The 15,775-nt window shown below is 36.1% G+C and overlaps 1 protein-coding gene across 4 annotated transcripts in view; it reads right to left on the reverse strand.

The window, feature by feature from the left end:
* Positions 1-15,775, reverse strand: part of LOC139127975 (endosome/lysosome-associated apoptosis and autophagy regulator family member 2-like) — a 236,864-nt gene that overhangs the window by 151,460 nt on the left and 69,629 nt on the right. For all 4 annotated transcript variants that reach the window (XM_070693825.1, XM_070693826.1, XM_070693823.1 and 1 more), the window contains exons 4-5: positions 5,006-5,153; positions 416-505 (exon numbers count right to left, since the gene is read on the reverse strand). In XM_070693825.1, the coding sequence (XP_070549926.1) occupies positions 416-505; positions 5,006-5,153 (238 nt within the window). The remainder of the gene's footprint in view (positions 1-415; positions 506-5,005; positions 5,154-15,775) is intronic.

Raw genomic sequence — 15,775 nt, forward strand, 5'->3', positions numbered from 1 at the left:
AATATCAACGCAGTCTGTTCAGCAGTTTTTGACTTTTTGTCATTTACGGAAAATTTTCACTGTCTGATGTCAACTCAACTAGCAATCACAATAACATTATGTTAAAAAGTGACTTTAAAATGATTCAATCAAAAAAAGATAAAAGACCGTTTGAGATATTTGACCGACTGATCATCAGACCAAATTCCAGAAAAAGTTACAGAAGCGTTTCTGAGATACCTCTGTCCACGGCATACGGCACACTCTATATGGACTATGCCGCGCCATCACATTAGTCCTTTGGACCCAACAGGGTCCACAGGACTAAAAATATAGAAAATTTTGCTGTATGCAAAGCCATTATTTCTTCAGAGGTGCAAGTCAAGCTTGCTCTGAAGAACAAATAAGTCTATTCCTGTTTGTCATGATTACTTACTGTAATGGTTTTCCACTCTCCTTCCCCAGTTGTAGCAGGCCACCTGTTTACATTTGTATCTCTCATTGTTTGACATTGATCATTTTGTGCCTGCAAGTAGAAAATTGCATGCACAAAAAATTATGATGCTGTTGTACAAGCTGTAAACATAAACATTATAAACGATTTTCTCTGTGACATTTCACTCTCAGGCTATATTCATTGAATTGGTTCATGTATGGTAGGTGAGATTTCTATAATTACATAATATAAATGTCCATCTGATAGACTTTTGATGTAGTTTCAAATGACTATCATCCAGAGATAGCTATAAATATGCTTATTATCAAAATGATTTTAAACAACTGCAATTTTTCCATTTAATTTGCACAAACCAACATGAAAACATCTATAGATCTCTAACTAGTAAATTTGACCATAGGGGATAGCCTATGTGTCCGTCCCCAGGGTGGGTAGGTGTTTTGTTGTATTGCTAATAAAGGTTTATTCTACCAAACTTTGGTGTTTTGGTCTTGCACTGCCCTTGACAATCTTGCGTAAACGTTTTATCAGCATGCTGCATCTATTATCTGACCAGTTTGATTGCCTAATTCACCAAGCAAGCAAGGTGGTAATTTAGTCTATTATCTGATGAGTTTGAGTGCCTAATTTGCCAAAGTAAGCAAGGGTAAATTACTAATCTGTGGACGCTGTCAACAGATTATCACCGGATTAACTTTGACAAAGTCAACAACGAGCGCACCAGCAAGGTATAACTGAAGAAAGGGGAGAAACTATAAACAGCCGTGTCCACAGAAACCTATTTTATAATAATCACTTCCTAATTTTACAAACGCCAACAGTTTTCAGACATGTTCAAACGGGGACATGCCTATTTATGACTTTGTCGGTTGCTTCTTTGAGCAGCAGAACGCTAATTGAAGCCATGGAGTCAGCGTCCCGATGTGGTCTGTCAGACCAGAAGCGGGAACTAGAAACCTTTGACCTTGAGATTGTTGAATTTAAGCTCACATGATCGACACTGGTAAACAAAATACTCAAGACGCTTTGGGATGTGCGATTCAAGGGTCAAGCTCATCGGTGTTAATAAACACGAACATGACAATCTATATGCTTTTGATGACAGCCGGTCATCGTTTCAGGGAAGAAACTCACCACTTGTTGCATAAAAACTGACTAGTCGGTAAAAGTATTTTCATGCCTGATATCCTCATTCGTTTCAAGATGAGAGGTTTTGTAGAACTGTGAAGACACATTGAAAGCACAGTAGTACTCAACCAGGTTGATCTATATGTTGGGGAGATATTGATGTCACAGTCTTGTCGAACGAAAAAACGGGGATGTTTAGGCCATAGCAAAGACAATTAATCAGTCAGTTGAATAAAATGAATTTTTTTTTGGACATCATATGTTTTTTATGTCAGTTTTTTGAACTCACATGAAACCCTGCATGACTATATATAACTATATATAAACAAAAACCTTTGGACATATCTTTTTATGTCAACGTTTTGACACGCCGTAAAAATGCATGATATAGCACACTGTATGTCTGACTGTCGGGAAACACTTCTTGCGTTGCTGTCAGACTCAGTCGCGCGATGGCGGGGTCTTTCCCTCGCACATTTGCTTTCCCAAAAATGTGGGGTTTTTTGTATAAAAACCCCAGCTTTACAGTGAAGGATGTTAGACTTCAAAGTTTATGCAATCAAACATCATCTGCCCACTGGCTTGCATTGGGACTGTGCTCGGAGTTCACTACAATTTGACGTAGGGTTCGTAGATTGAGAAACTGGAATCACAGAGATGTGTACATTGGAAACAAATGCGGATGCACTGTTTTTCGCGCCTCCGTCGGACTCAGTCGCTATGTCTTTCCCTAGCACATCAGCTTTCCCGAAAACGTGTTTTTGAGAATGTATAAAATCAACTTGACAGTGAAAGATGTAACTTTACAGTGAACGATGTAAACCTTCGAAGTTACAAATACACTTGTCGATTTGATATGCGAAGACACATTGATGACCAGTTATTTATTAGTTCTCAAACCTGGTGAAAATCATTCCATGACACTAATCGATTATGTTTTTTGGAGAACGTCCTAAGAACCTGACTGTGACCCTTATTTGATGCGTTAGGTAGTTGAGTATAAGGATTGATAAATTAATGTAACAAAATATATGAAGATTCACGCGACTGAACTATCATGTTCTTGGTAGCTCACTGACGTTTATGGCCGAGAGGGCGAAAGTCTAAGACCCAAGAGAGTATAAGCAGTACGCAGTAGATTGCATGCTTTCTGAAAAAGAAAAGCCGGTTTCCTTAGCTACCATGCAAAATACGGTTTTGACTAATGTTCCCGTCCTGTTTCCGAGAATAACTTTCGAGCTGCGTAGCTAGTAATGTTGAAGTCAAGATATCCGAATCATTCGTGTTCAAAATGCTTCTTGATTTGCAGAGAGAACACTCGACTCCTCTTGTTTTTGTTTTTAGTCAGCACAAGGGGTCAATTGAAAAAATCAAAGCAAATACCACGGTGTATAAAATCTGCAGGCAGAGTCGCAGTCACCTGCTTGTATTGTAGAGCACACAACCGGTCGTATGTAAAACATGTCTTGTTTTGTTATTTAAAAAATGACTGATACGAAAGTGTATGTATTGCAAGAACGCAGTTGATAAACTGAACAAGTTGAAGGCGAACGCGAACGTCGAGTTAATAAAGCATTTTCCGCTCTTGTTCTTGACTTACACAGAATTGTTCAGTATACCCATGAAGTCTGATTCAGTTCGATGCGGTGTTAGGCACATCGAAGAGTATAAACACACCTCCAATATGTTAGCAAGTTGTGTTGAACCATGGAGGTAGCAGAGATGGTTGAACACATACCACGCATTCCTTGGAAGTCCTCCTTTCCAACCTGTTCGTTTACAAATGAATATTCAAGTTTGTTTGCAACCTGAATATAAAGTGTCCACTAGTTTTACGGACCACATTGGGACACGGCTTTTGAGAGTTATTCCCCTTTTTTCAGTTATACCTTGCTGGTGCGCTCGTTGTTGACTTTGTCAAAGTTAATCCGGTGATAATCTGGTGACAGCGTCCACAGATTAGTAATTTACCCTTGCTTACTTTGGCAAATTAGGCACTCAAACTCATCAGATAATAGACTAAATTACCACCTTGCTTCCTTTGGCGAATTAAGCAATCAAACTGGTCAGATAATAGATGCAGCATGCTGATAAAACGTTTACGCAAGATTGTCAAGGGCAGTGCAAGACCAAAACACCAAAGTTTGGTAGAATAAACCTTTATTAGCAATACAACAAAACACCTACCCACCCCTGGGGAAGGACACATAGGCTATCCCCTATGATTTGACAGGTAAAACAAAACAATGGTACTTGAAACTGAAAAATAATTTTAACACTAACGGTTTCTAAGCAGTTATTATCGGTATTTAAATAGGTTGTATGCATATATGGAACATTCACTTTTAGCCAGACATCATACAAACTTACAAGATATTCACTGTTTATAGATTACAATTCACTAATCTCAAAATTTTAACATCACACATTTAAATTTTAAAGGGCAAGCAGTTGTACTGTAATTTTCAACGATTTTTTTCACTTATTTTGTCTTGTATGTCCATTACAAGTTCTTGTTCTACTCCCAAAGCATATTGACACACTGACTATCCTTTAGCTTGTTAACACAGCATGTATACATGTACAATGTTTATTGTTACGTTTGAGTTCTAAAAGTAAGATGAGTAGGTGGTAATGCAGAGTGAAGATGAGCTTGAGATCCAAAGACACTTTGATGGAGAAATAGATTTAGCTGAAGCATATGAAGCTTAAATGGAAGATTCAGTTGGATATGATGATGATGAGGCAAATGAACAAACAGAAAGTAAAGATGATTACTAACTAGACATAATTTGAATCATTCTGTGAAAGCAATGGAAACAATTAGGTCTTCAAATAGTTAATTAGCTGTTTCACCATCATGATGTAAGCAAAACCCATTATTATCAATGGCTACTGTAAACTTGCTTACAGGGTTTTGTGTTGAATGGGTTAAGTATTTAAAGAGTGAACAAAAAACATTAATCTCAAAATCAGCAATAGGAACAGTTTTTATAAAATGTCTTTGGTATTTCATCAAAGCTGAGTTTTCTTTTTGCTCTGCATTACTTGAAAAATGACTACATAGATCCATGGGGGTTGAGTTTGCCACTGAATTTACAGATTAGTTTAGCAGAACTTGGAAAGTCACTGAATGCATAGGAATCACACATGATAAAACCCTTTGGCATGTCTAATATAGTACGCAAAGAAACAAAAAATTCCATACAAAAAGAGTACGCCATTAGAGTAACATGAAATTCAGTCAAGACTGAATTGCATAATGTGTCTTTTTTCACTTGATTATGAAACAGCAGACAAACATATGACAGGAAGTGCAACCTTATTAACATTTTGATGATTTACTACTCATGTGTAGAACTTGATTTGGGCTGAAAACACCCTATCTTTGAGGAATCACTCGCTCTGAGATAAGTTTAAGGGATCATACCTGATACTTACATAGACATGAAATATTGTGTTATCATCTGAATATTGATAAGTGAATGAAACAGATCCAGCTTTCTTCAAATTTGCTGTATAGACCAATGTTGATGCACAATCATCACCAGCAGATGCAATATAGTTGCCCATGAGATGCCACCTTGACCTGCAAAATGGTGTTTATCAATATACTCGATCATATCAAACCAATAATACTAAGTATCACAATAAGGCTTAGGGTTTATGTTATTTTACTTTTGATAGGGTCGTGAACGGTCATGTTCACACGCAGCTCCTGCAGTCTGTTACTTTGCCGTTGATAGTTTCGACAATGCTACATTGTAATCATCACGCAGCACTGCGAAGACTGTGGGAGTATCCAAGGGATAACCATATGCAAAGGTGAATGAGATTTGTGTCCTGCTTGCAACAAAAACGATTTCACGTTGATCGATGTTTGGATGTGGAGGTGTCACCAAACAATGGCGGAGTCAAAACCTGTGCTTATCCTTTGTTATCGAGTGGCTCTGACAGACATGTGTTGCCGAGTTCCAGTTACCAACATGGTACTAATGAAAAGAATTACTATTCCGGTAAGGTAGTCATTAATGAACTGCTGTGCTTTATTGTCAACTGAATGGACATTTTGCCATTTGATGCTGTTGTGAAAATATGTGTGGATGCATTAAATGACCAAGAAATTGAATAGGCGAAACATCTATTGTTTCACATTTGTGGAGAGACTGGCTCACATCTGTTTAAGCGTCGTAATGGTGTGAACAAATCACAGTCGAACGTGCAGGGTATTTTGACTCTTCTCCATGAGATGGAAGTTGAAAGTATTCCATGCTTTGTGGCGAAAGATTTGAAGAAGCTACCGTACGTAAACTTCAATCATATCAATGTGTCTTCATTGCTGTCGCAAATGAACCAGATGAAATACGACATTGATAGCCTTAAACACAGAGTTGACAAAGTCAAACTTTATTTGACCAGTTCTGAGGAAATTCGACAAATAAGAGAGAAAATGCTAGATCTGCCACTTGAAAAGGACATGATTGTGAAATTAGTTACAACACAACGAAATCCGACCACAGCGATGATTCTGACATGTCTGTACATTTGAAACCACACCTTATTGATTTGGTCAGTGTCCGTGACAGTGATCAGCCACTTGTTAACACCACATCTACAAATGTATGTGTTAGTGAAGATCCTGATTTGCAAGTGAATGTAGAAGTATCATCTGCGTGTGGTCATAGTGTGACGACTGGTGAAAACAAAATACCAGACAATGATGCAGATGGTTTCACACTTGTCAATTATGGGTGCTATAGAAGAAGGCACAGAAGTTATGCCGATGCAGTTGCCAACAGTCACACCAAGGACGCCAACTTAACCAATGATCATGTTGGAGACCGGCGTTCACCTGCTACCACGACCACGGAGCTGATACGTCCAGCCGACACCAGTCGTAGTAAATTTATACTTGGCAAACGTCAGCACACCCGACAACAAATAGCCGCTACAAAAAGAAAATGTGTCTTTGTGGGCAGATTGAGGCCAGAAACTGATATAGAGCATCTTGTGCCATACATACGAGAAACCATGCATATTGATATCATTGACTGTGATACGCTAAAAACGAAATATGATTCCTACGCTTCTTTTTGTATTGCTGTGAAACCAGATAATTTTGCATCGTTGATGAATCCTGATGTTTGGCCCGAAGGTGTTCCAATTCGAAAATGTTACCAACCTCATAAACCCTAGATTGATAAACTTCATATTGTATCCTACAACTGTCGTTCTATAAAGAATTCATTACAAGCTGTAAGAGATTTGTGCGAATGTCATGATATATGCCTATTACAAGAACACTGGCTTACTAATGATGACATTTCTTTTTTATCCTCCGTCCATGACGACTTTGATTACTTTGTTGAGTCCCCTGTTGACACAAGTGAGAACATCATTGGTCGACCGTTTCAGGGCGTTGCAATTTTATGGCGTAAGTCTATTGGTCACATAGTTATAAAATAGTGTCATTGACACTGTGCTCCCATTTTACAGAGATACTAAGTACTAGTACACACATGACATTGCATTCTTACAGGTTGATTACTAAGAAATTCCATTGCAAATCCAAATTAATCTTATACCCCAGCAATGAATGAAATGCTCCATCTCATAATGACTTTAACACATCAGACAGAAAACAACCCTAGGATCAAGACTATCATGTTTTAAATCAATCCAACAAATGCTTTGGGAGAAAATAATATTTTTTGACAAAAAATGGAAAAATTGCCCCAAAAATACAAATATGAAAATTTCACCACAATTTGAACAAATCTGACAAAGGCAACCCTAGGATCATACATACAAGTTTTTAAGGCAATGAGATGAGCACTTTCAGAAAAGATTTTTTGACCAAAAACAGGAAAATCGCCCAAAAACTACAACTTTCAAAATTTCCCCACAATTTGAAGAAGTGTAACTAAAGTCACGTTTAAGTGCCTGGATACCAAGTTTCAACCAAATCTGGCCAGTGGTTACAGAGTTTTAGCAATTTGCAGGATTGTTTCTTTTTTCCCGTCATTTGCATATTTTTGACTTTGACATGTTCATTTGAATAAATTCACATCTCCACCTCTGGGTGCACCTGTCCACCAAATACTAAGGTGTTGCGGTTTAGGAGTTTTTAATGTTGATGGACATACATCCGCACATACTAACTAACATAAATACATCTATACATACATAGATACAGACAGATAGACATGCATACATACATTTATTTTTACAGCTTTTAACCTCCAACAGCTGACCAACCTATTAATATCAGCTTGTTCAACTTGATACAATTGCTTATAATAATATAAACTAGAGTTAAAAATAAACATGCCTTGCTTATCAAGATTACGTCATAAAAAAACAGCATGTCTGTCAGGTTATAAAGAATCTTCTCCTGGTTATCTTTACCAGAAGTGTTCTCTCCAGGCTTTTTAACAGGATCGGCCCCAATCCTTTATTTTTTCGCCCGATCCTTTATTTTTCATGCTGATCCTGATCCACCGATACTCTTTAGTAAACGTGGCTGAAGACCTATTGTTTCTAGGTGGCAATTTTGTCACTTTTATTTCAGCAAGCTTATCAAGTGTGAAACTGTTCTAATGTGGCGATAACACAACAAGCCAGATGATTAAAAGGTTTATTCCATCGCCAAAATTTGTGAAATGGTTAGACTGTCAGCTGTTCTCCTTTCATGTCGACGCTTTAGGTGTTTTACACATGATGAGACAGCATTATCGGGTGCAAAGCACCCGGAGTCGCGCTCGTCTTTTCCGAGGAGAATAAATGGACTGGCCGTAGTGCCAATGAACATCGGCTAAGACGGATGAAACTTCAATTCAACAAGTCATTGACACTGACACAGTCTCCACTTGTACTTTAATTACAAGTCCTCTGAGAGGAAAGAGTCCTCTGCATTAATTAGGTTTGTGATTAAAAATACTGCGATACAGATGGGGCTTAATGGCCAAAAATGAGTTCCATGGTGGTGAAAACATAAAACCAATGTAAGCCGCCATACGAATTACAAAAGGTCATTAAAATGAATCAATCAGTACTTAATCGTCAGGATGCTGCCAAACATTTTTGCATCCTCTCCTAACACTGACAGATTATCACCGGTACCATATTTCATAAAGTTTGATGCAGTACAATTGACGTGCATATGTATGATATAGATCAATGTCTTTGTACCAACTTTGAATAAAATTGGTTGAGATGTGCTTGAGTTATGGCTCCGTACATGAAAAATCGTAACAAAATGGCCGCACGGTGGCCATATTGGATTGTATCACAAAACAGGTCAATGTCGATATGCATGACATAGGTCAATGTCCTTGTACAAACTTTGAATAAACTCGGTTGAGATGAGCCTGAGTTATGGCTCCGTACATGAAAAAATTGTAACACCAGATATGAACTTAAAATGCTCACGTGTTTCATTATATATTGCAGTTATGCGTAAATTTGAACCTTTACCACATGTTTGCAGCTTCATTGAAAGTATTATGATCAACATAATGAACAATATTCACCACCGATTAATTCTAAAAGGTCATGAAGTATACAAATATGTAATTAGCTGAAATGAAAATATTAAAGTTCACCACTTTATATAGCAAGTGTAATTACCTTTGGCCAAGTCCTTCAAGCAATATATGCCGAACTGTGAAAGCTCATTAGATATGCAAATTATAAATTAGGTGACATGAAAATGTGAAATGACTTTCCATATTGTTTTAACCTGGTATAATCATCAATGTTCATAGCATGTTTTGCCAACTTTGATCAAGTGAATCTCAGAGGAAAGATCATTGAAAATGCAAATTAGGAATTGGCTGAAGAAAAATTGCTTAATGACTTTCAATAATGCTGTATCATAGTATCTTTAATGTGTATAGCAAGTTTCATCAACTTTGGTCCAGTCAATTCAGATATATATCCCTAATTAACAAAGTTCATTAAATATGTAAATTAGGAATTGGCTGAAGTAAAATGCTTAAAGAATTGTTGCTCACGTGTTGACACACATGAGCATATGTCGCAGCGATGTCTGTCTGTCTGTCTGTCTGTGTGTCTGTCCATCTGTCTGTCTGTCTGTGTGTCTGTCTGTGTACTCAATATCTCAAAAACGGCTCATCAGATCAGAATCAAATCTATTACATAGATTCAGTTTGCAAATGGCAAGAACTGATTAGTTTTTGGTGGGTGTGGCTTGCTTACTTTTGGCTCATTTACATAATTAATGATTTTTTAAAAAAATGATATATATTGACAACGACTGCACACAATTTGATGAGATTCGCCACAAATGTTGACCACACGAAGATATATCAGCTTTGAAAGATATTAAGGGGTGACGTGAAAGATAATTACTAATTTGCATGTTTAATGAAATTTCCTAATTAGGAGTATATATCTGAATTTACTCATTCAAAATTCACGAAATTTGGTATGCATATTGAAGATACTATGATTTAACATTATTGAAAGTCATTAAGCATTTTTACTTCATCCAAATCCTAATTCGCATATTTAATGACCTTTTGAAATTAAGGATATATATTTGAAGTTACATGACCAAAATTGTTGAAACTGGCTATGTACATTAAAGATACTATGATAGAACATTATTGAAAGTCATTAAGCATTTGAACTTTAGCCAATTCCTTATTTGCATATTTAATGAACTTTCATAATCAGGGATATTTATCTGTATTGACTAGACCAAAGTTGACGAAACTTGCTATGTACATTAAAGGTACTATGATACGACATTATTGAAAGTCATTAAGCATTTTTACTTCATCCAGCTCCTAATTTGCATATTTAATGAATTTTTGAAATTTAGGATATATATTTGAATTTACATGACCGAAATTGATGAAACTTGCTATGTACATTAAAGATACTATTTTGTAGGCTCACATTATTGAAAGGCATTAAGCATTTTTGCTTCAGCCAATTCCTAATATGTGTATTTAATTAACTTTCCTAATTAGGGATATATACTTGGATTTATTTGATCAAAGTTGGCACAACATGCTATGTACATTGATGATTATACCAGGTTATACCAATATAGGAAGTGATTTCGCACGTAAGTTTTCATGTCAGCTAATTTATAGTTTGCATATCTAATGAGCTTTCAAAGTTTTGAATATATAGTTTGAAGGACTTGACCAAAGGCAATTACACTTGCTATATAAAGTGGTGATACAATGACAGCAGTCAAAGAAATCAATTATTTTTATTTTAGCTAATTACATATTTGAATACAATGACCTATAGAGTTAATTTGTGGTGAATATTGTTCATTATGTTGATCATAATACTTTCAATGAAGTTGCAAACATGTGGCAAAGGTTCAAATGTACACATAACTGCAATATATAATGAAACACGTGAGCATTTACAGTTCATATCTGGTTAATATTGTTGTATCATAGTGTCTTCAATACATGTAGCAAGTTCTGTCAACTTTGGTCTAGTCAATTCAGATATATATCCCTACTTAGGAAAATTCACTAAATATGCAAATTAGGAATTGGCTGAAGAGAAAATGCTTAATGACTTTCAATAATATTGTATTAGGGTGTCTTTAATGTACATAGCAAGTTTCATCAATTTTGATCGAGTCAATTCAGATATATATCCCTAATTATGAAAATTCCTTTAATATGCAAATTAGGAATTGGCTGAAGTAAAAATGTCTTGTGACTTTCAATAATGTTATATCACAGTATCTTTGATGTATATAGCAAGTTTCAATAACTAAAATCGAGTTAATTCTGATATATATCCCTAATTAAGAAAGTTCATTAAACATGCAAATTCGGAATTGGCTGAAGTAAAAATGCTAAATGACTTTCAAGAATGTTGTATCATAGTAGCTTCAATACATGTAGCAAGTTTCATCAACAATGGTCCAGTCAATTCAAATATATATCCCTAATTAGCAAAGTTCATTAAACATGCACATTGGGAATTGGGTGAAGTTAAAATGCTTAACGACTTTCAATAATGTTAAATCATAGTATCTTTAATATACATACCAAGTTTGGTCGATTTTGATCGTGTCAAATCAGACATATATCCCTAATTAGGAAAGTTCATTAAATATGCAAATTGGCAACTCCCTTTCATGTCACCCCTTAATGGTTCCCACTGCTGATATATCTTGGTGTGATCAACATTTGTAGCAAATCTCATCAAATTGTGTGTAGTCGTTTTTAATGAATATCCGTTTTTTCTAAAATCATTAATTATGCAAATAAGCAAAAAGTATGCAAGCCACACCCACCAAAAACTAATCAGTTCTTGCCATTTGCTAACTGAATCTATGCACCAGATTTGATTCTGATCTGATAAGCCGTTTTTGAGATATCGGACCAACAGACAGACAGACAGACAGACAGACAGACAGACAGACAGACAGACAGACACACGGACACACAGACAGACAGACATCGCTGCGACATATGCTCACGTGTGTAAACAGCAAAAAATCGTAACAAAATGGCCACCATGCGGCCATATTGGATCGTCTCACAAAACAAATCAATTTGGATATACATGACAATGGTCAATGTCCTTGTACCAACTTTGAATAAAATCGGTTGAAACATGCCTGATTTATGGCTCTGTACATGAAAAAATTGAAACAAAATGGCCACCATGCGGCCATATTGGATCATATCGTGAAACAAATTAACATGCATATGTATGATATTGGTCAATATCCTTGTACCAACTTTGAATAAAATCGTCTGAGATGTGCCTGAGTTATGGCTCCGTACATGAAAAATCGTAACAAAATGGCCGCCATCCGGCCATATTGGATCGTATCAAAAAACAAATCGACGTGCATATGTATGACATGTTAAGTAATCCTTGTAACAAGTTTGAATGAAATTGCTCCAGGCATCTCTGAGATATCTGCGTGAACAGACGGATGCATGGACGGACAGACGCACGCACGCACGGTCGGTCGGTCGCACGGATATGACCAAACCTATAAGTCCCCCCGGACGGTGTCCATGGGGACTAAAAAGCATGAAATGTGTTAAGCTGCCGATTGTACGCCATTTTATACAACGGACACGGAGTATACTCAACAAAAGGCTTGGTGTTCCATCTTTGCCAGCAGGCACTCAGTCAAAGTATCTATACTATTAGCCCTGCGTACAGGTCTGTGTGTTCCCGGTGTTATACGGCCTCCAGGACATGCCCAAGGTTTAAGAATTTTTTTAAAATTTGAAGACATTTCTGAGCAATTTTATGCATTCTTAAACAGTGTATGAGAGGCTATCCAAACAAATACAGGGGGAGGGTTGCAGGGAGGGGGTTCCCCTCCCTGTGTGCAAGAAATATTTAAATTTTGAAGACATTTTGGAGTAATTTCACGCATTCTTGTACTGTATGAAAGACCATTTCAGCATAAGAGTGTTAAGGATTTTGTTAAATTTGAAGACATTTCTGAGCAATTTTATGCATTCTTATACAGTGCACAGTACAATAAATTACCCACAATGCTGTTCGATTTGTACCAACGACGTTAGTTTTCTTATAACTTTTTCAGTTCTGTATAAAAGCAATAATGTGAAGTCTCACGATAATTGATTAATTATATTTATTAAAAGTACGTTGAAATATTGTAGTATAAATTTCAAAGAAACCATTAAATAACCATAAAAGTCACATTCTTCAGGTACTGCAAATGTCACAGTTTTGGGAAGCAAGTTATTACCAACTGAAGGGGTCATTCTCTGAAAATAGTTAGCATGTAAATTTCTTTTGTCTTTTCTATTTGGAAAAAATCAATATCCTTTTGTTTCATAAAACAGGTGCAACTAGTCTCCCTACTTTCCATCACTTTATTCTGTATGGCTGAGGACACGATCAGTGGAAAATTTACAAAAATCCTTTCTCTTCTCTCAATCAAGCACAATTTTCTTAATCCTTTAAAATGGGAATTGAGAAGAAAGGTGTTTTTAAAAGTACGTTCTCAGAATTTTTACAAGTGGTCCAGGAATTTGTCTACACATGGGAGACATGGTAGACTTCACAGGGGAATCTACGTTGGTACAAATCGTGATGTATTGTGGGAAATCTCTAGTACTGTGCAGTGTATAAAAGGCTATTGCAACATAAACACATGTGGAGGGTTTAAGGGAGGGGGTCTCTCCCCTGTGTGCAAGAAATTTTTAAATTTTGAAGACATTTTGGAGTAATTTAATGCATTCTTGTAATGTATGAAACAAAATTTCAGCATACAGAATAAGCACTATTACAATCAATTACAACATGCATGTTTTCATGGGATAAAGTTTTAAAAAAAACGTCAGAAAAATTAAATTTTATCACTCGGGCCTGTCATCAACTGCATTCAGTTGGCAAGGATAATCGCAAAATTTCACCAGACTGTTGTGTAGAATCACATTTAGCTCATGACTTGAACAAACATTTTGAAATACATCTTAGAATAGGGTTTTCACAACCCAGAAAACGATTCGCTAAATCCTGACCAGTCTGGCTGTACAAAGTTTTTACTGATTTAAATAAACTTAACTAAAGATGCGGTTAAATCAAATAGTTTAATCAATTCAATTAATTATAGGAACACAATTTTCAGTGATTTAATTCACTGTATTAATTTCACAATAAAACGAATTCGCGAGCTGATTATTAATTTTTGGTGATGTTAAATATACATGTAATTGAAAAAGAGAGCTAAATTTCTGTGTTCATGTTTGATAAAATCCAAAACTGACGACACCGAACGCAGCCTGTACCGTATGACCGTATGTGTACAACGCACCAGCAGTCGATTGTGACACAGTACTGGTACACACAACACAATATCGGCCGACCTTAAATTTTATCCGATCCATTGTACATTCTTTTTTTCCCCACTCTCCCACCTTTTCTTTTTGTCAAACCTTCTCAGGGGGATTTTTTTATAGACATTTGTTTAGAATTCTTTTCGAAATCTGCCAGGAACCAACCCCCCCCCCCCCCCCCCCCCTCACTCTTAAACATTGAAAAAATTGTTGAATATATTTGCTGGAAACCAAACTTGCTAAAATCACCTCAGCTATGTTTTCTAATGATTTTTTACTGCATTTCAACACCAAATACAGTTTACCATATCAAATGCTTACTAAATCACCATATTATATACTCTTAGTTCCAGTAGGTATGAAATTACCCCAAAAGTATTAAAAATACAAAATGAAAGATATCCCAGTAAAATTGACAGTTTCGCAAAGTTGCCCCAAAAATTCAAAATTCCGGATTTCAACCTACTTTCAATATATCATATTAACGAAAACCCTAAGAACCTGTTCACTAAATATCAAAGCAATCAGACTGGTAAATTTTGAGAAACAAAGTTTTTGACCAAAAATGACAAAAATTGCCCCCCCCCCCCCCCCCCCCCCCATCAAATACAAAATTGCAGATTTCATCCTAATTTCAATAACATAAACCCTAGGAAACCTGTACACTGAATATCAAAGCTACAAGATCAGTAGTTTTTGGAGAAAACATTTTTGACCAAAAAAATGCAAAAATTGCCCAAAAATAAAAAAAATTCCAGTTTCAACATAACTTCGGTACATTTATATCAAGATTAATCTTAGATACGTGTATACCAAATATCAAAGCTATCAAATCAGTACATTTGGATTAAATTTTTTTTATCAAAAATTGGGAAAATTGCCCCAAAATTTTAAATATGACAATGATCAATACAATTTGCACAAGCATGACTGAGGTCATCCTGAGGAACATGAATATTAACTTTCACAGGAATCAGACGAGCAATTTCAGAGAACAAGATTTTTGACTAAAGACGGAAAAAAATACCCTAAAAATACAAACATGCAAATTTCACCCCAATTTTTACACATATAATTTAGAATACCTTAAGGAATCTGCATACTAAGTTTCAACCAAATCTGACTAATGCTTACTGAGTTTTAGCCATTTGCACGATTTTTCCTTTTTTCCCCTCATTTTTGCATATTTTTGGCAGTGACATATTCATTTGAACAAATTCACATCTCCACCCTAGGTGCACTTGTACACCAAATACTAAGACAGTAGGTGCTGCAGTTTAGGTGTTTTTGACGTGTACGGACATACATACATACATACATACACACATACATACATACATACATACAGACCACATTTTGCCACCTTATAACA

The sequence above is a fragment of the Ptychodera flava genome, unplaced genomic scaffold (genome assembly GCF_041260155.1).
Source record: "Ptychodera flava strain L36383 unplaced genomic scaffold, AS_Pfla_20210202 Scaffold_40__1_contigs__length_1388640_pilon, whole genome shotgun sequence".
Lineage (NCBI taxonomy): Eukaryota > Metazoa > Hemichordata > Enteropneusta > Ptychoderidae > Ptychodera > Ptychodera flava.